This window comes from Microtus oregoni, unplaced genomic scaffold, assembly GCF_018167655.1.
Source record: "Microtus oregoni isolate MIOR12 unplaced genomic scaffold, Mior012 000019F_ref0000042, whole genome shotgun sequence".
NCBI lineage: Eukaryota > Metazoa > Chordata > Mammalia > Rodentia > Cricetidae > Microtus > Microtus oregoni.
Window position 1 is genome coordinate 38567897 of NW_024543078.1, and position 19381 is coordinate 38587277.

The window sequence follows — 19381 nt, forward strand, 5'->3', positions numbered from 1 at the left end:
CCAGCCCTGTTTTCCTTTCCGAACGCACTATAAACACTGACACTAATTTCTAATAATGGCTTTCTGGTCTATATTCATACTCATCTCACTCTCCCAACATCCCCCAGCCACTACCCCAAATGCTGCAAAAGTTTGGCTTCACTACCAGGTAAATAAAATAAAGTACATCACTTGGAAAGTAACACTTTATTAAATACTGTGTCATTTTGTGACATTTACATTTATCATTATAAAATTAACTTCTCTGTGGTTAAAAAATAAAATAACCTCAAACCATTTGGCCCCTGATAGGTGGCCCTTGAAACTGAGTGACTCCTAGCCATGCTTCAGGACAGGCAGAACTGGGCTTCCTCTGCTAGCAAATCCCTCGAATTAGGTGCAGTGTTGACTGGGTAAGAGGCTAGTTTGGTCTGTCACTACTGCTTGAAGCAGGCAAATGTAGGAGCTTCAGGGCCACAAGCTGAAGGAAAGTACTCCCTCCAGCAGTTTCTTGTGTCAGAGGTGGAGAGTAAAGGGCAGCCTCTCCGCTGCCCACCTGCACTACAGATAAGTGAATGGTATGTCCATCAGAACCTTGACCACTGAGGTACCCTCTCCTGATCCAAGCAACCCACAAGGGCTCTAGCTAACCCTGTACTGCATCCCTGGTGGGTTTCTTTCTGGATACTGTTGTGGCTTTCCGGTTCTTTCCTAGGGCCAGGAGTATGAGATCTTGGCCTCCCCTGGACTAAAGAAGCAAGAGAAGACACCAAAAGCACTGTGGGCCCTCTAAAGCATATGCAACCCTCATGAGTAACTGGCCTGGCCCTAGGTTGTTGCTCATGCCTCCCTACCCAGAAGTGGCCCCTCGGCTGGCTGTAGAAAAGGACTTCGCACTGGAGTGGCACCACTGGTAACCCTCTCAACTGTCAACATCTACCCAACATCATAGGCTCTGGGACAGATGTAGGTCTGGCTTATAACTCTCAGGGTTCTGAGGGGCAGATATGATCTGTGATAGAATTAAGGCAAACCGGCCAAATGAAAACTCTAGGCCAAATTCCAACATTTTGGGACTTTGGAGCAATCTATGTGAAATATCAGCCCCACCTGGAGGTGAGTAGGGCGAGAAGATGCTGAAGGTATGGGATAGGACATTTCCATGAGAACTTCTAAATCAAAATCCTCAACCTACCACAGATTTAAGGCAGAGAGTGGCTGTAGATACGTGTGTGCTTTGACTAGAACCTTTGCCAAGGTCAAGGAGCTTTAGCTGCTCCTCATAAGTAGCTAGTGAAGACACAGAATAGGCTGTGATGGTCAGCGTATACAACACACATCCAGGATGCAGAAGCGGGCACGACAAGTAGGGCAGGGCACACGGCTGGCCAGCCAAGTGTCAGGGCGCTGGGGATCCTGGCGGCTGGCAAACCACTTGCCCATGCAAGTGAGACACCACATGGGACGGCAGTAACACTGCTGGCACTCGCCCACCGCTGGCTCCTGGCAAGTCTTCACCAGCTTCACACTGGCCCGTGTCTGCATGCAGCCTATGCAGGCCTCGAGCTCCTACAGAGAGGTAGTTGAACAAAACGGGTTACAAAAAGACCTACAAGATGGTTCTAGGAGAAGAGAGGGGAACCCCCCACACACACACTTTCCCACTTGGGCCAGCCCCCACCTGGTTGCTGGGCACTGAATAGGCTGGGTTGACCTCCACCAGCGACGCAAACGTTTCTAGGAAGAGGTCACCCAGGCTCTGGCGGATAACCACATTGGCTGCACTTCGGATTGGTGCATGGAGCTTCTCACATAGTTCACCATATTCTGCTGAGTTCAGCCTGGAAGAGGCATGGCTTGATGAGCTGAGCCAATCTGCCCATGGATCCACAACCTAAAACCACTCATAACCAAAAATAGGCAAGGCCAGGGAAAACAACCATCTCAGTGAAGTAGCCACTAAAGATGGCCCTGTAGGCAGAGTCTCCTCATCCCCAATAGAGGATAGGAAGACGCTGGAGCTGAGGTACCACCAATCTTCATTCCTAGGTGATCTCAAGAAGCTGGAGGGACAGCTCAATGAAAGGCAGAAGGAACAGCAAAGAGAACACTGAAGGCAAGAGGGGTCTTGCAGGAAGACGGCTCTAAAGGGGTCAACTGACTGAAGTCATATAGGCCCAGGAGTAGCTCAGTCCAGCTCCACTCTCAGCACCTCATAAGAGGTTCATGAAGAGCAGACAGTGAAAGTCTTGGCCATCCAGAACCACCACACACTTACCGAATATCAAAGGGCTGCATAGCGGGGCTGGTGCTGGCCACACGTATGGTAAGAAGCTGTACAGGTAGGTTTGAGTCTGGTGAGAGATCATGCTGCCGAGACTCTGTCACAGTCAAGTGAACATCCTGTTGCTGAGCCACACGCACACGGTATGTTGTCACCTTCATTACCCATGTGTCTGTCACAATCACTCTAGCACCGGGTGCCCCAGTAGCAAACTTGTCAATCCGCCGGAACTCCGTGTTGATGGAAGAGGCAACCGCTTGCCAACCTGACTGTGGAAGGGCATAGAGGGCCAGGGTTTGGGCCAGTGGGTGTCGAGTCCACTTGTCCCAGGACCAGTAGTAGATCAGGGTACAGGAGACAAGGGGAAGGGTCACGGCCAGGAGAAGGAAGAGCTGCCAGGCCTCTGAGGCCTGACCAGGGGAGTAGAGCTGCTTTTCTGAAGCTGCAAAGCACATGCCCATGTAGTAGCCTGCAGAAGAAAAGACATCTCAGGGCAAGCCCAGGCTGTGGGGTGCTACCTTCCTCCCATGGTGACCCATTTGAAGATCACAGTGTTAGCTCTGCGCTTGGGGGAAGGGAGAAACTACCTCTTTTTTATCGCCAGCCCTGAGTCTTGCCCTGGAACCTAGAGCATGGTTAGCTCCCAGAACATATCACCCTGACTCCTGCACCTCCACAGCTGGCCTGCCTCAGCCTTAGTGACAGCAGTGGTACCACATTCTAGAGGAACATGCTTGCAATCTACTACTACTATTTCACAGGAACTGCCAAGTAGGAAAAGAAAATCAAAGTTGCTAGGCAGTAGGGGCACATGCCTTTAATCCAAATACTTGGGAGGCATGACACGCGGATCTCTGTGAGTTTGAGGCCAGCCTGGTCTAAAGTGCTTGTTCTGGAACAGCCAGAGCTACACAAAGAAACCCTATCTCATAAAACAAAAACAAAAGTCCTAGAAAAAAGGACTGTGAGTTCGAGGTTAGTGTGGTCTACAAAGGGAGTTCCAGGACAGCCAGAGTTGTTACACAGAGAAACCCAGTCGGCAGAACCCCACCCCCCACACACACACAACAAAATAAATAAAAACCAAAGGAAACACATGACTGTGTAGAACTGACCACAGGCCTATCTAAGGCAGTTCTTTGGCCTACATCGTAGTCTCTTAATTTTGCATCCTCTGAGGAGGCAGATCCAACATAGCCCATTTCAGAGCTGGGACACTGTACAAGAAAGTAAGCAAGAAGAAAAAAGTAAGCAAGTACTCAATGATTGGGCATTTGTAAGAACAAAGGAACCAGTTTTAGGGCCCTGTTGGCCCAACAGGGAACAACTCAAACATGGAAAAGAATTATAAAGTAGATGGTAAGGTACTATATGGGCAGGCTCCAATCTGCCATAACCAACAGTAAATGTTGACTCTGAGCCACCTCACTACATGTCAAACTAACTTGTTATGGTTATACAGCAACAAAAGCCAGCTCCACTGTCTGCCTGTTCTCAATATAACTGCCATGGGTGACTTGTGCTTGCTAACATCCGGATCCTTGTTGGGACATGGGAGTGCCTACGAGATGAGCATAGCTAGGGCGCGTCCAAAAATCCACGAGACAGCCCTTGGTCAGGGGTCCTGCCTCAGAGCCCCACCTTCTGTATCTGCCTTACAGGGCACTAGGTTCTCAAGCTAAACAACTACCCGGCCATGCCAGCTCCATCTCCAGTTCTCCAATGGGGTAACCTAACGCACCTTCCTCTCAAAACAAGCCCAAGTGCTTCTATTACCACACCTGCCTCCACCTCCCCAGAGCCCAGGCTGCTGTATCCTCACACCAATCATTCCTGTGCCCAGAGCCACAAATATGTCAGGCCATCAGACATCAGTTCTCCCAGACCTGCCTTTCCGTGTCCCTGTATCCTCCAGAGGTCTCCTTCATCTGGTTCCTAGCCTCCAATCCCTGCTCTATCCCAGCAGTTCCCCTAACGCATCCTCCAAACAGCTGACGGATGGGCCTCTCAGAGTTCCCACTAGCCTGGCAAAGATGACTGCAACCAGTGTTCCCAACCTTGACGGTCTTCATCTCTGCCCGCTCTCGCCACGCCCACCTTTCCCTGGCGGCCCTCCGACTCCTGTTGTAAGGAGTCAACAGGAGCCCTTTCCTAGAAACCGCCCAACATGGCAAACACGCTGAACGATTCTGCACTCCATTCACAACGACGTAAAAGACCGGGGTCCGGCCCTGCCCGAGCATCCCTCGCAGACCAACCAGCGCCTGGGCCGTCGCCTCCCAACCAGGAAGAGCGCTCGGCTTACAGCCTGGGCTGCAGGGACCCCGATCGCTTGCACCTCCGTTGACGCGCATCTGTGCCGCTTCCGGCGGAGAACCTCCTCACTCTAAGAGTGCCCGGCTAAGCGCCATCCACTGGCCGACGCTCAGGAGGCTCACCCAGCGGCAGCAGTGAGTGACACAGAAGCGTGGCGGAAGTGCGACGAAGGTGATAGGGCACGAAAGCGGCGTCCTCGCTGCCCAGCCAGCCCGACAACAGGTTCTGCACGGTGAGCCCGGCCGAGTAGAACTCGTTGGGCGTGAACACGAAGCACACGGCGAAGACCAGGTAGGCCAGAGTGAAGGTCACCTCTGGGCTGTCCATCGCGACACCGCTCACCGAGCCGGTAAGAGACAGGGGCGTCCAGTTCCGGACAGTTGGTAGGTTGTCGCCACCACCGCAAAGCCGCCCGCGAGGCACTCTGGGAGACGGAGTTCGAGTCAGGCCGCCCGAGGGGCATTCTGGGAGACTGAGACACGCCTGTCAAGGGGCCCGCAAAGCATTCTAGGAGATGGAGTCCCGCCTGAGTCTGCCCGTGAGGTCCTGTGGGGGACAGGTGACAATCTCCCCATAGAGTGACGCGAAGACCACTCTGGAAGACAGTTTCGTTAGGCCGCCCCGGGCACTCTGGGGAGACCCTCGGAACCCCGCGCCGACCCACAAATCGTGAGCCACCCAGAGACCCCCCGCATGGGTGCATCCTCTCCCTTATAAGCAGCTCGGAGAAGACACTGCAGCTGGTTCTATTTAATGGCTGAGAAAAGCCAAGCCAGGGCGAACTGCTGTCTGACCGCCTTCGCGGCCGACCCTGAGACTGTCGGGGCGATGATGGACACCACAATGTCCGGCTACCGACTAGCCGAATTGGCCTGCTGTGCTAACCTGTGGTTCCCACGCGCCCCGACGCTCCCACTGTGCCCTCAATCCCGGAAGCGGAACTGCCTGCGCGTGAAGGGCGGGACCAGGACGGCCTGATATTGGCCGCCCGCCTCTGTGGCGTTCTGGTCCTGCCGCGCGCTGATTGGCCGCGGAACGTCAACTCTCGGTATTTGAATCTGGGGCGGGCTCACTCAGCGGCCGTCGGTCACGGACTGCGAGAGTAGAGCCGGTTGGAATTCTTTCATCTCGGTTTCTCCAGCTCGGATTCCTAGCGTGGAGCAGGGACGCCGCTCCTCCCTTGCTGTGGGCGTCGGCGCGGGCCCTCAGCAGTACGCAGGTAAAGGGCGACTTCCCACGTCCCGCGGGCGAGGGGTGGGGATCAGCCCCGCGGATCTGGATTCCTACTGCCTGGGTTGTAGCTTTCTTCCGCAGCTTCGCACTCTCCTCTCTCTCTCTCTCTCTCGCTCTCTCTCTCTCTCTCTCGCTCTCTGTTGTTGTTGAGGGCCCACCCCGGCTCACCCCCAGCCCTCTTTTCTGGGCTAACGGATCCCTCAAGCTTCCTAGGCAGGACTGATGCCTGCGGGCTGCATTCCGGATTGGGTCTGCCAGTGATCTCGGTCTGACCCAGCTGACGTCCTCCAAAGAGGGCGCGCGTAACTATTTATCTCCTTAGGTTCCTGTTCTTGTCGAGTGTGTCGTGTATGAGACTTGCGTTTCGGAGCCAGGACATCGGCCCAGGTCTCTTTCTTCCACCTTTTCTGCAAAACTGTTCTATTGTCTGTCGTTCTGAACCCCCTGTCCCAGGGACAGTTTCTTGTTCCTCGGCCAGTGCCTTCGAGTCGGTCTGCTCCCTCTCCCACCCCACAATTACACCTGCACCAAGAAGACAGCAGAACCCAATTCTGACTTGTCAAGCTTTGTACCAAGAGCTCCCTCCAGGGGCTGGGGATATGACTCAGCCAGTAACACGCTTGTCAAACCTGAGTTGAGGTCCTCAGCACCCACCTAAAAATTGTGTGGCATGGCTGTACCTGCCTGTAATCCTAGCACTGGGCAGGCCGACTGGAGAATCTCTGAAGCTTACTGGCTAGACAGATAATCTTGCTGAATCAGTGAACTCCAGGTTCAGTTAGAGAATCCAATATGGTAGAGAGCAATTGAAGAAAACTCACGTCAACCTTTGGCCTCCTCTTTACACAACACTCCCCCCCAAAAAAAACAAATCCACAAAAATCCCATTCTAAGCAAAAACTGTACTTCCCACTTTCTCTTCTATAAGGTTCAGTGTGGCTGGCTTTATGTTGACCCATGTTTTCTAATAACCAGTTTTTCAGGCCAAAAATCCTGAACATTGCTCTTGATTTCGTTTCTCCTTACCCCATGTCCTATGCACCTTGCTGAGCAACCTAGACTACCTCTCTTTGACTCCAGGGACCTCTGGTTCTGTCCTTTTCCCTCCCATCTTTTCTCATGGGCTCCTAAAGCAGAGTCAGCAGCAACTTATCTTGGTGATGACCTCCCTCCCCAGGACCCCTCCTCACACTTCAACCAGAGAGCTCCCAGGGTTTCACCCCCAAGACCCTATACTCCTCTGCCTCTCCCTCCGCTTCCCAAGTGTTGGGATTAAACGCATGCACCACTACTGCTCGGCTTCTCTGGTTTTCTTAGAGCCAGGATTATATCCCCTAGTTCTTGCCCTACAGTGTAATACGTTAATGGAAGTCATTTTGAACACCTGGATCTCTTTCTTTCTCAACCTGAACTCTATTAGTAATTGACTCAGGAGATGCAGTATACCTGATACAAGGGACTCAGGCTTTCTCTGGCAGGTGACACCTACTTGAAGTACTAACTGTACCTGTGAAGGGTCTAGCTCTACCTGTTCAGGAAGGGGTACCTCCCTGATGTATTTATGGGGCATTTCTGTACATGTACTGCAGCATTATTGATTTCCTAAGGACTAAAATACATTCTGTTTAGCCAGGCCATGGTGGTGCACACCTTTATTCCCAGCTCTTGGGGGGCAGAAGCAGGCTGATCTCAGTGAGTTCGAGGCCAGTTTGGTCTACAAGAGCTAGTTGCAAGGACAGCCAGGACTGTTACACAGAGTAACTCTGTCTCAAAAAAACCAAAAATAAATAAATAAACTTTTTTTTTTCTTTTTCAGAATGAGTCTGCATATCTTAAATGACGAAAATGTCCCCAGTGAAAAAAGTTCAGAAAGCTGTGACTTCCTGTTTTCACAACCAGAACTTACCGGAAGATCCTCTGTTCTTTGTCTGTCACAGAAAGAAAATGTGCCACCCAAAAACCAGGCTAAAGCTGCCAAGGTAAATGGGGACTGTAAAGTAAGTACTTCAGGTGCTCTGGGGTTGGCTTTCTGAGCACCTTGGCTTGCATGGGAGGGCTTGTATCATGGAACATGTACACTCTCCTCAACCTTTCACTAGGTGACTTTTCAGACACCTCTTCGGGATCCACAGACGCGCAGGATCTTAAGTCCTAATGTGACCAACAAACTCGAGACTTGTTTTGCTCTGGATGGCGCTGTTGAATTAGAAAAGAATCAGTGTGTCTGCTTACAGGAAGAGAAGTAAGTGTTGACGCCATTAATGTCCTGTGAGTCTGTCCTCTCTGGGGTTCTTGCAGAAGCCTTCAGTCCTGTCGTAGCTAGACTTTTTCTCTGATCATGGCCCTAAGTGCAGAATCTGGCATAGTTAGTGGAGAACCAATGATCAGATGGTTGGACTGTTTTCATTCCATGCTGGAATCTCTATTTCTAGAACTAGATGGAATGACTAAATCTCATTTCCAGAAAAGTTTATAGTTTCCTTCCTATGGCGTTCTGCTCATCTCTCCCTTCTACTTGAAATCAGCACTTCCCTCCCACACTCAACAAACACTTGGAGAGAGCAGATAGAGCTCATAGACAGAGAAATTACTGTATGATCAACTAATTGAAGCTTGTGAGATGACTCCCTTGGTACTGTTTGCTACACAAGCATGAGGGCCCGAGTTCAGTCCTCAGTACCTACATTTTTAAAAGCCAGAACATGGGCTGGAAAGATGGCTCATTGGTTAAGAGCACTAGCTACTCTTCTAGAGGTCTTAGAGTTTAATTCCCAGCAACCACATAGTAGCTCGCAACCATCTGTAACGAGATCTGATGCCCTCTTCTGTTGTATGTGAAGACAGGATTCATGTATATAAAATACATAGATAAATAGATAAGTCTTTAAAAAAAAGCCCAGAACTATACACCTTTAACTCTAGCCCTAGTGAGGTGGACATAGGAGAATCTTTGGGGCTCTCTGGCCAAATCAGTGACCTCCAAGATATAAAGTGGAGAATGGTTGAGAAAGATACATCAAGTGTTGACTTCTGGCTGCTTAGGCACACGTACATACATATGTATAAATGTACATACACCACGCATGCACAATGTGCACACACATCAGCACGTAAACATTCACAAAAGAGGAACTAGTAAGAACAGATGTGGCTGAAAGGATGGGGAGAAGTTTTATCCATAGGTGCATTAGGCATTTTCCTGGCAGGAATCCTACTAAAATGACAAGCAGCTACTAAGGCTTTGCCTAGAAAGAAGGGTCTTGGAATTAGCACTTCGCCAATCTGGTACCAAGGACACGTTTTATCCAGGACAGGAGAGGTCTCTGGTATGATTTTGTTCTGTTTTTCTGATTCCCCTGTTTAAAATTTGTGTGTGTGTGTGTAAGCATGAGGAATAAAATGTCACTCCTGTGCTCTTTAGTGTCACGACCTTTCTCTGGGGTTGTATACATTTCAGTCCTATTAAATCACCCCTTATTCTGTTGTTTAAGTGTCTTTGTTAATTTACAGTTTCATTTTGTATTTTTCTGAAGTTCAGTCAGATGAGGTTGGTGTTTAAGTCAAACACTGTTGGTCTATAACAGCCTGAGAAACACAGAGCCGGCAGTTGGCACTTGGCTGCTATGAATGTAGCCTACTTTGAGGCCAAGGAAGTTTTTGTCTCTACCTATACTGCTGGGAGGGTAGCTCTGAGTAGCACCAGTTATGAGTGTCACTTATGAGCTTATTCTTGGTAGCCTAGGCATGCATGAATCATGTTGCCATTCATTAATTTTAAGATACTCTGGGGGAGGCCTGGCAGTGGTGGCGCACGCCTTTAATCCCAGCACTTGGGAGGCAGAGGCAGGTGGATCTCTGTGAGTTCGAGACCAGCCTGGTCTACAAGAGCTAGTTCCAGGACAGGCTCCAAAACCACAGAGAAACCCTGTCTCGAAAAACCAAAAAAAAAAAAAAAAAAAAAAAAGTTACTCTGGGGGGCTAGAGAGATGGCTTAGAGGTTAAGAGCACTGACTGTTCTTCCAGAGGTCCTGAGTTCAATTCCCAGCAACCACATGGTGGCTCACAACCATCTGTAATGAGATCTGGTGCCCTCTTCTGGCCTGCAGGGATACATGCAGGCAGGTGCTGTATACATAATTAATAAATAAATCTTTAAAAAAAATAAAAGAGGGCCGGGCGGTGGTGGCGCACGCCTTTAATCCCAGCACTTGGGAGGCAGAGGCAGGCGGATCTCTGTGAGTTCGAGACCAGCCTGGTCTACAGAGCTAGTTCCAGGACAGGCTCCAAAACCACAGAGAAACCCTGTCTCGAAAAACCAAAAAAAAAATAAAAATAAAAATAAAAGAGGGACAGAGGCAGTTTAAGTAGGAGTTTATTTAGCACAGAACAGTTCAGTTAGTAAAGCTAAGCAGGACACTCCAGACCTGATTTATACGGCCTCAGCCTGCCCCAGGAGTGTAGACAGCCGTGAGCCAGCAGCACGCACCCAGACCCTTTCCATTTGTGTTCATCTAGTTCTAAGAACTCAGTCCCACTGGCCCTCTTAGGCAGATGGGGCCACAGACCCAAGTCCTCAAGAAGAACCCACTGGCCAAATGTCATCCATTCAAGTCATGACTCCATAAGGCTAGAATTTGACTTCTCTGATGATACCACCAACACAAAGGTGTCTTCACCAAGGAGACTGGCAGAGAGACCTGGCCTCCAGCCTCTCCTGAAGAAATCAGAGTCCAGCCAGGAGCAGGCCCCCAAAGAAGCAGAAGAAAGAGATGGTGGGACTAGAGAGAGAGAGATGAATGTCCCCAGCCTGCTTTCTGGGGCTCTTACCACCTTAACTGGGAAAAATTGGATGACTCCAAGTATAATGACAAAAAGGCTAAGCTCCCAGAAAGTCCCAAGAACAGGTTGGCCTTGCCTGTGGCTGAGCAGCTGAGTGCTGGGCCTACAAACGTGGAGAACTCTCCAGGCCAGTATATCTGTGTGAGGGGTGTCAGAAGCCCTGGAACTGGAGTTACAGTCAGGTGTGAGCTGCCATGTGGGTGCAGGAATTGAACCTATGTCCTCTGGAAGAGCAGCCAGTGCTCTTAACCACTGAACCGTCTCTCTATCCCTGATGCTACTTCTTTATGTAGCCACCATACTACTTCCTTCATAGTCTCAAGACAAACAGGTTTCAGGTTTATCCAAAGCTGAAGCGGAACAGCTTCTTCCTTTCGCAAGACCATGGGAGAGGTGCTCCACAGTTGTCTTCCTGGAAGCACAACACATATTACAGCGTAACAAGCAGTGCAGGTAGTTCACCTCTAATCCTAGCACTGTAGCTGAGGAAGTCAGGTCGAGTTTGAACCAGACTCTTGTCTATGTGGTAAAACCATCTCGCCACAAAAAAAAAAAAAAGAAAGAAAAAGGGGGCTGGAGAGATGGCTCAGAGGTTAAGAGCACTGACTACTCTTCTGGAGGTCCTGAGTTCAATTCCCAGCAACCATGTGGTGCTCACAACCATCTGTAATGAGATCTGGTGCCCTCTTCTGGTCTGCAGCATATATGTAGGGAAAGCGCTGTATACATAATTAATAAATAAATCTTTAAAAAGAAAAAAGAAAAAGCATGGGCTACCACTCAGATGGAAGCTGATTGGTACCACAGCAAGCCGCTGGCCTTAGGTACTCCAGGAGGTAGCTATGACACCAGCAGCCAATGTTACTTCCAGAGAAACCTCATAACTTTTATGTATCTTTTAGCATAAGCAGCTTTTTAAGTGAACCAGCATAAGAGGGAAGTAAATAATAATTTAATACCAGAATAAGGAACATGAAGAAGACCAAGCTCTGATAACTCTTGTCTCTCCAGTCAGCTGCCGTTAGCCCCAGTGGATGATACACCTGTGGTTCAGTTGGCAGCCGAGATCCTAAAAGCAGAAGGTGAGGTCCAGGTATGTATGTGTGCACAGATAGATACTATCACCATTGTTACATACTGTGTAGAAAAAAATAACAGGGCATCAAGGTGTAGTGGCACATACTTTTAATCCCCGCACTTGGGAGGCAGAGGCAGGCAGAACTCTTGAGTTCTAGGCCAGCCTTGTCTACACAGTCTCTAGGACAGCCAGGTATACAGAGTGAGACCTTGTCTCAAAGAAAAAGGGGCTGGAGAGATGGCTCAGAGGTCCTGAGTTCAATTCCTAGCAACTACATGGTAGCTCACAATCATCTGTAATAAGATCCGGTGCCCTCTTCTAGTCTGTAGGCACACATACAGACAGAACACTGTATACATAATAAATCTTTAAAACAAAAACAAAATATCATGGCAGAGAAACCACTAGCAATCTTCTGGTGACAGGATGGGATACAACACTACTATTTCCCTTCCACTAGAGCTGCCTCCCCATCTGGGTTTATTATAAGGAGATTGGGTAAGGCAGAGCCTCCCACTCAGGACCTCACTGTACAAGGTGATGCTGACTTTCCCTCTAGGTGGGAATCTTGAATTCTTCAAGTACTTCAGCTTCCACAAGTTTTCTGGACAGTGAATTGGTAGCGCCTCCTGCTGAGCCAGTTCTGGAGCCTTCTCATCAGGGACCAGAGCCTACCATGGATGGCAAACTGTTGGCGCCTCCTGCTGAGCCAGTTCCGGAGCCTTCTCATCAGGGACCAGAGCCTATCTTGGACAGTGAGCTGGTGGCGCCTCCTGCTGAGCCAGTTCTGGAGCCTTCTCATCAGGGACCAGAGCCTACCATGGATGGCAAATTGATGGCGCCTCCTGCTGAGCCAGTTCCGGAGCCTTCTCATCAGGGACCAGAGCCTATCTTGGATGGCAAACTGTTGGCGCCTCCTGCTGAGCCAGTCCCGGAGCCTTCTCATCAGGGACCAGAGCCTATCTTGGACAGTGAGCTGGTGGCGCCTCCTGCTGAGCCAGTTCTGGAGCCTTCTCATCAGGGACCAGAACCTATCTTGGACCTAAAGGAAGAGAGCTTCAGAGACCCAGCAGAAGGTATGCAACCCTAAGGTGTCACCCAGTTTCCCATAAATCCTGTGGATATTTAACATTCCTGTAGTTTGCAGGTAGTTATTCCACAGGCTGTTTCTCTGACTAGTTCACATGCAAAGTTTTGTTCCTTCAAAAGATGAGATGTTGCTTTAGGGTTACTATTGCTGTGATGATACACTATGACCAGCCAGGCAGTGGTCAGTCATAATAACTTTAGTCCTAACACTTAGGAGGCAGAAGCAGGCAGAGTTCTGTGAGTTCAAGGCCAGCCTAGTCTACAGAGAAAGTTCCAAGACAGCCAGGGCTACGCAGAAGCCCTGCCTCATAAAAACAAAAACAAAACAAAACAAAAGAACACTTACTACTTTTCTTATAGAAGATCTGGGTTTGGTTCCCAGCACCCACGTGGTAGCTCACAACCACCTGAAACTCTAGTTCCAGGGAATCCAGTGTCCTCTTCTGACCTCCACAGGATCCTTTTTGTTTGTTTTGTTTTGATTTTTCCAGACAAAGTTCTCTGTAGCTTTGGATGTCCTGGAACTCACTCTGTAGACCAGGCTGGCCTCGAACTCTCAGAGTGCTGGGATTAAAGGCATACATCACCACTGCCTGGCATTTTTACTGAATTGTTTTGTTTTGTTTTTCTTTTGGTTTTCTCCATAGGCTTCTTTATGCATGATATTTACATAGCTCACGCAAGCAAACACATACACATAAAGTTAATCTAAAAAAAAAAAATTCACCAGGTGGTAGTGGCACATGCCTCTAATTCCAGCATTCAGGAGGCAGAGGCAGGCCAGTCTGCTTTACAAAGCAAGTTCCAGGATAGCCAGAGCTGTTATACAGAGAAACCTGTCTTGGAACCTGCCCCATCCCACCCCGCCAAAAAAAGAAGAGTGATCACACTCTGTTGAGTACTCGGGTGCACAGCCCTCGGTACCTGCAGTACTTGAGGGAAATGTCTACCATTATTTACCATTTCAGTTCTAGGTACTGGCGCTGAAGTAGATTACCTGGAGCAGTTTGGGACATCTTCGGTAGGTGCTTAGCACTTGATGGCAGCCCCAACTGAAACCTGTGACCCAGTCAGCTGAGGCCATTTATGCTTGGTGCCTGGAGCATCCTGCAGTTCCTTTATAGTGTCTGGTCATAGAGTCCTAACCCATGTGTCTCCCTCACTCCCAAATAATCCTAGACCCATGAGTGTGTGTTGTGGTTTCCTAGCCCCCTTTGCTGGCTCCTGGGGTTGTGTCTGTTAAAGCAATGGTGAATCTTGATGATTGTTCGTGTTCTTTCTCTCCTCCTCTCAGTTTAAGGAGTCAGCCTGGAGGAAGCAGTCTTTGTACTTGAAATTTGATCCCCTCCTGAAAGAAAGCCCTCAGCGGCCAATGCCAGTGGTCCCAGTGACAAATAGGTATGTCCCTCCTTTGAAGATGTTCATACAAGCTAGGCAGACTAGTGGCTGTTACTAAGTATATAACTGATTCAAAAATTCTAGAAAAGGGTTAACTGAACTAGAATAAGTAATGGGGGTGGACAAAGAGGACATAGATCAGATAATCCATGTTTTTTAATAAGGAGGGAGCTCTCCCATGCTCTCTTCACACAGGCCACCCAGAAGACACAAGCAAAACACAGTAGGGTACCAGAATGGGCCAGGTCCGATAGTATTTGTTTTTATGAGTGGAATTCTTGTTCCACAGTCATGCCTGTTCTTTGATGAATCCCCCATGACAGCTTGTACTATAAAAGCAGGTCTGAATGGTTGTGACAGAAGCCATAGGGCCTCTAAGTCTGACATTTATGGGAAAAATCCAGGCTAGTGTCTGCTACTTTGGAAAAAAATATAGTCAAAGTCATATTGAGAATTACCTGCTAAATCTAACACAAGACCCTTGAAACCAGAGAAGAAAAGATTTGCCACTTCTAACTAGGTATTCGCCCTGTGTGCTCTGAAGACATCCCAGTAAGGTATCTACCATGGCTGTGCAGCTTGCTATGAGAAATGAATCATGGCTCATAGGAAGAGTGAGGAGACAAGCAGGGGAAGGGGACATGAGCCAGTAACTCCAGGCCCGGTGCTACCTTCTAGCCTGTGTGTGCTTGTTTTTAGAGTAAGACCCAAACACAAAGCATGTTAAGACAGCACAACTGACTTTTATGCCCTATTCAATACTCATCATGAGGTGATCTTGCTGCCTGTTTGGTTTCAGTGAACAGGATGCAGATGAGCCTGGCTTGGGAAATCCAATAGAAGGCAAGCTTGTGGACTTAGATTTCTCAGGAGCTCCGGATGTTCCAGTAAGCACTTTATCATCATTGCAAATTTTGTGGTCTCAAAAGATGAATGAGATCTTGAGAGCCTATGTTTTACCCACACAGGTGCCAGGCCCACCCTTGTGTGTCCTTGAGCCTAAAGGCCTCCTTCTGACTGAGCCTTTTGAAGATGTGCTACAATACAGCCAGAAAGACCTAGACGCACTGGTAAGAAAAAGCTGATTACCGGGTAGTGGTGGTGCACGTCTTTAATCCCAGCACTTGGGAAGCAGAGGCAGATGGATCTCTGAGTTCGAGGCCAGCCTGGTCTACAAAGTGAGTTCCAGGGCAGCCAGAGCTAAACAGTGAAACCCTCTCTCTTAACTTAAGAAGAACAAGAAGAAGAAGAAAAAAAATTGGAGGCTGTTTTGGAGGAGTAGCTGAGAGCTAGGTACAGGTTATTCTAAGTGCAGTTTGTACTCTGACCAGATGCAGCTGCTTACAGGGATCTCCTACATCTTCTGTGTCTCAGAAATCAATGAATAGCCCCAGGACAGGCCTGAGGGTTCCACACTGAATTTAAGGTCTTTGATACCTGCTGAATACAGCCTAGTGGAATGTGGTTTTGGCGCCCTCTTGTGGCTATTTGGCTAACACACTAAGAGATACTCCCTGGGTACCTGTTGGGTTCCACCGCAGCAGGTTGCCTTCATTAACATGGCCAGCAGCCCTACTTCTTGGCTTTATGAATGGAGTTCCCATAGCTCAGTGGCATGACTCCAGAGACCTTGGATGTGAAGGAAACAATCCCTAGTAAGAAAGACACCCCACAGACTTGTGATTGTGGTCCACCTGCCAACCCAGGTATGTGGCTTCTAGGTGAATGCAACACAACAGGAGAACTTGGAGCTGAGGAGCAAGTATGAGGACCTCAACAGGAAGTACTTGGAGATGGGGTAAGACTGCGGCACCAGTGCTATGACTTAGTTCCACTTGCGTGATGAGCCACAGATACTCATCTTCTCTCCTTCTATAGGAAGATCATGGATGGGTTTGAGAAGATTGTGTACAAATCAATGGGTGAGTGCTAGCTGCATCCCTCCCTTTGTGTTCTGAGATAACAATATACCGCCCATTTCTTCTCCTAACCTGTGCTCTGGAGCCACTGAGGGTGAGGTTCAGTGAAGAGAGGACCCCATGTGAATGACGTTCACTGAACAGCTGGCAGCCAGAGCTCTAGTGAGGTGAGGAACAGACACAGTGCAGCTTGTCACACCATGCCCTGTCCTGCCTTCCCCTCCCCAGAGATGACTGCAAGTATCAGAGTGGAGATGGAGGTGTCCTGGTAGGGGTCTACGAAGCCGACAGTGGCCAGGACAGGTCTTCCTGTTCTCCTTCCCCTGAGACCCATAAAGCACATGAACCCTAAGTCTACCACACTGGCACCTGCTTCTTCCAGTCTTGCTAAACATCTTACCTTAAGCATCTCATTGCTAGGTCCTGGGCCAAGCTCCTCATGAGGCTGACATGGAAGAAGCAGACATGTTCTAGACCTGTCACATCCCAGAGAACATGAAAGGGGAAGGGGGACTGTTGTGTTATGGGACACGTAGTAGTGCTGCACCCTGCTCCTGGCTCCCCATCTCTCCTGCTGTTCTCTCACCCCTTGTTTTGGGGCTGTTTCTGGCATCCAGTATAGTAGCTGCTTCCTAATCCCAAATACTTAACTTTTTAAGAGGAGGCTGAGAAACAGAAGGAACTCGCAGAAGACAAAATCAAAAAGGTTCAAAAAGAGAGAGACCAACTTATTGCAGACCTGAACTCCATGGAAAAGTCTTTCTCTGACCTTTTCAAGAGGTTTGAGAAGCAGAAAGAAGTGATTGAAGGCTACCAGAAGGTGCGTTGTATCCCCTTTGATCCTTGTTTTACAGGGCATAGCCCATAAGAGTGGGGCCACGCCTTTAATCCCAGCACTAGAAAGACAGAGACAGGTGGATCTCTGTGAGTTCGAGTGCAAGGCACACTACACACGGCAGCAGCACAATCAGGTGGGATGTATGCAGCCTTGCTCCCCACTCACTCTCTGGGCTTCTCATACTCACAGTGAAAGCTGACTACTGAGGATCATGTAGCAAGTTCCAGGACAGCCAGAACTGCTACACAGAGAAACCCTGTCTTGAAAAACCAAAAACAAAAGGAGTGGGGCCATGAGCTGTGCTATTGTCCCTGATCCTGGCACCAGGCCAACGAAAAGTAGTTGATGTTCTATCAACAAGACAAACTGTATCCAGTAGGTTCTGGTGGAGAAGCACAGCCAGATCTGTGAAACACAGGTTTTGGCTGTTATGGAGCCTCAGAGGAGACTGAGGGTATCCCCCATTCAGTGGTAGTATGCCTGGAATACATGAGGCCCTTGGCTCAATCTCCAGCAGCACCACATGCATGCATGCTCACAACACACACACAACCTTGCAAGAAAAGGCAAACTGGGCCAGGGCAGTGGTGACACATGGCCTTTAATCCTAGCACTCAGGAAGCAAAGGCAGGCAGATCTCTTGAGTTCAAGACTTGCGTGGTCTACAGAGTGAGTTCTAAGACAGCCAAGACTACACAGAGAAACCCTGTCTCAAAAAACAAACAAAAATGTCAGGTGGTGGGCAAACTGGACTTTCCCCGTGGTGTCTATGGAGGAAACAAGTCATTTTGGGAGCCAGCTAACTCCTGCTACATGATCCTCAGTAGTCAGCTTTCACTGTGAGTATAAGAAGCCCGGAGAGTGAGTGGGGAGCAAGGCTGCATACATCCCACCTGATTGTGCTGCTGCCGTGTGTAGTGTGCCTTGCACTCCTAAGTAGAAACTGATGCCAGGTACTACTCTAGGGGTCAGACCCAGATGTTTGCACCTTGAAGATGGGATAGACGTAAACATACATCAAGAGGGTTTTTCTAAAGGGAAAATGCCAAGTTCTGTATCACTAATGTCCCCAAAAGCCTTAAGTCTGCCCCTTCCCCTGGGACTCCCTATATGCCCAGACTGGATAGGCCTGGCTCTTGATGGGACAGTGTACCATTAATGCTCTTGTCTGCTCATTCTCAAGAATGAAGACTCTCTGAAGAAATGTGTTGAGGAATACATAGCAAAGATTGAAAAGGAGGGCCAGAGGTACCAAGCACTGAAGGCCCATGCAGAAGAGAAGCTCAACCTGTGAGTACCAGATGCCCGTCTTGGGAGGGAGGCCTAGCTAACTTGTTACAGGGTCAGGCCTAACCTGTGTGTCTGTTTCTGCCCAAGGGCTAATGAGGAGATTGCCCAAGTGCATAGCAAGGCCCAAGCAGAGGCACTGGCCTTCCAGGCAAGCCTAAGAAAGGCACAGATGCAAATCCACTCACTGGAGAAGACTGTGGAACAGAAGGTAGGGCACAAACTCCAGGCCCTGCTCCGGAGTTGACTTTGATACAAGGATTGCCTGGCCATATCTTTTGTTTTGTTTTTTGTTTTTTTTATTTGTTTGTTTTTTGTTGTTGTTGTTTAATTATATCCCTACTAGCCATTTCTTTCAGTAAGTCCAGAGCCAGCCTTTTCCTTTCTAGTCTCTTTTCCTACTTGAGATGGGTGGGACCTTCCTAGCCAGGTGCCACTCCCTCTGAGACCCTACAGAAATCAGCCTTATCTTTTCTCCTTCAGACTAAAGAAAATGATGAACTGACCAGGATCTGTGATGACCTCATCTCTAAGATGGAGAAGATCTGACTGCAACCAGCCATCACCAACCCTCTGTCTGCCCATTTCTTTGTCTATCTGATTTGTCTTTTGTGTGTGGTCTTTAACCCCTATTCATTCCTAAGTTATATTACCTTGAAGAATAAAGTTTCTTAATTTCAAACTCAAAATCAACCCAGGTCCTGTTGTTTATAACAAGCTCACTTGCCTCTGTTTTTCCAGGTAGTTCAGCTTGGCTGAAAGTTTCTTTCTTTTCTTTTTTTTTTTTAATTATTTATTTATTTATTTATTATGTATACAATATTCTGTCTGTATGCCTGAAGGCCAGAAGGGGGCACCAGACCTCCCTGAAAGTATCTTTCTGCAGTCCTTATATAACATTGGTTCTCAACTTTGCTAATGCTGCAACCCTTTAATACAGTTCCTCATATTGTGGTGATCCCAAACTATAAAATTATTTTCATTGCTGCTACTTCTTTTTTTTTTATAAATAAATGTAAACTTTTTTTTTTTTGGTTTTTCAAGACAGGGTTTCTCTGTGGCTTTGGAGCCTGTCCTGGAACTAACTCGTGTAGACCAGGCTGGTCTCGAACTCACAGACA

General features: G+C 48.6%; 2 protein-coding genes across 3 annotated transcripts; one reads left to right on the top strand and one right to left on the bottom strand.

The window, feature by feature from the left end:
- Positions 1 to 171: 171 nt before the first annotated feature.
- LOC121459525 (E3 ubiquitin-protein ligase TM129) lies at positions 172 to 5491 on the bottom strand. Of its 2 annotated transcripts, XM_041669404.1 has the most exons (5): positions 5465 to 5491; positions 4702 to 5003; positions 2258 to 2732; positions 1661 to 1820; positions 172 to 1548 (listed from the first exon to the last, which is right to left on the bottom strand). In XM_041669404.1, exons 2-5 carry the CDS (start codon positions 4904 to 4906, stop codon positions 1300 to 1302), a joined length of 1089 nt encoding a protein of 362 aa, XP_041525338.1. In that variant the 5' UTR covers positions 4907 to 5003; positions 5465 to 5491; the 3' UTR covers positions 172 to 1299. The 2 variants fall into 2 exon arrangements, with proteins under 2 accessions (XP_041525338.1, XP_041525339.1); XM_041669405.1 differs by lacking the exons at positions 4702 to 5003; positions 5465 to 5491 and adding an exon at positions 4321 to 4661.
- Positions 4896 to 19106, top strand: LOC121459524 (transforming acidic coiled-coil-containing protein 3-like). Its single transcript, XM_041669403.1, has 15 exons — positions 4896 to 5798; positions 7629 to 7791; positions 7912 to 8054; positions 11663 to 11744; positions 12289 to 12805; positions 13787 to 13839; positions 14113 to 14216; positions 15016 to 15103; positions 15185 to 15286; positions 15938 to 16014; positions 16095 to 16138; positions 16795 to 16955; positions 18157 to 18263; positions 18351 to 18471; positions 18744 to 19106. The coding sequence occupies exons 2-15, from the start codon at positions 7630 to 7632 to the stop codon at positions 18807 to 18809; spliced, it is 1827 nt and encodes a 608-aa protein (XP_041525337.1). The 5' UTR covers positions 4896 to 5798; position 7629; the 3' UTR covers positions 18810 to 19106.
- The last annotated feature ends 275 nt before the right edge of the window (positions 19107 to 19381 follow it).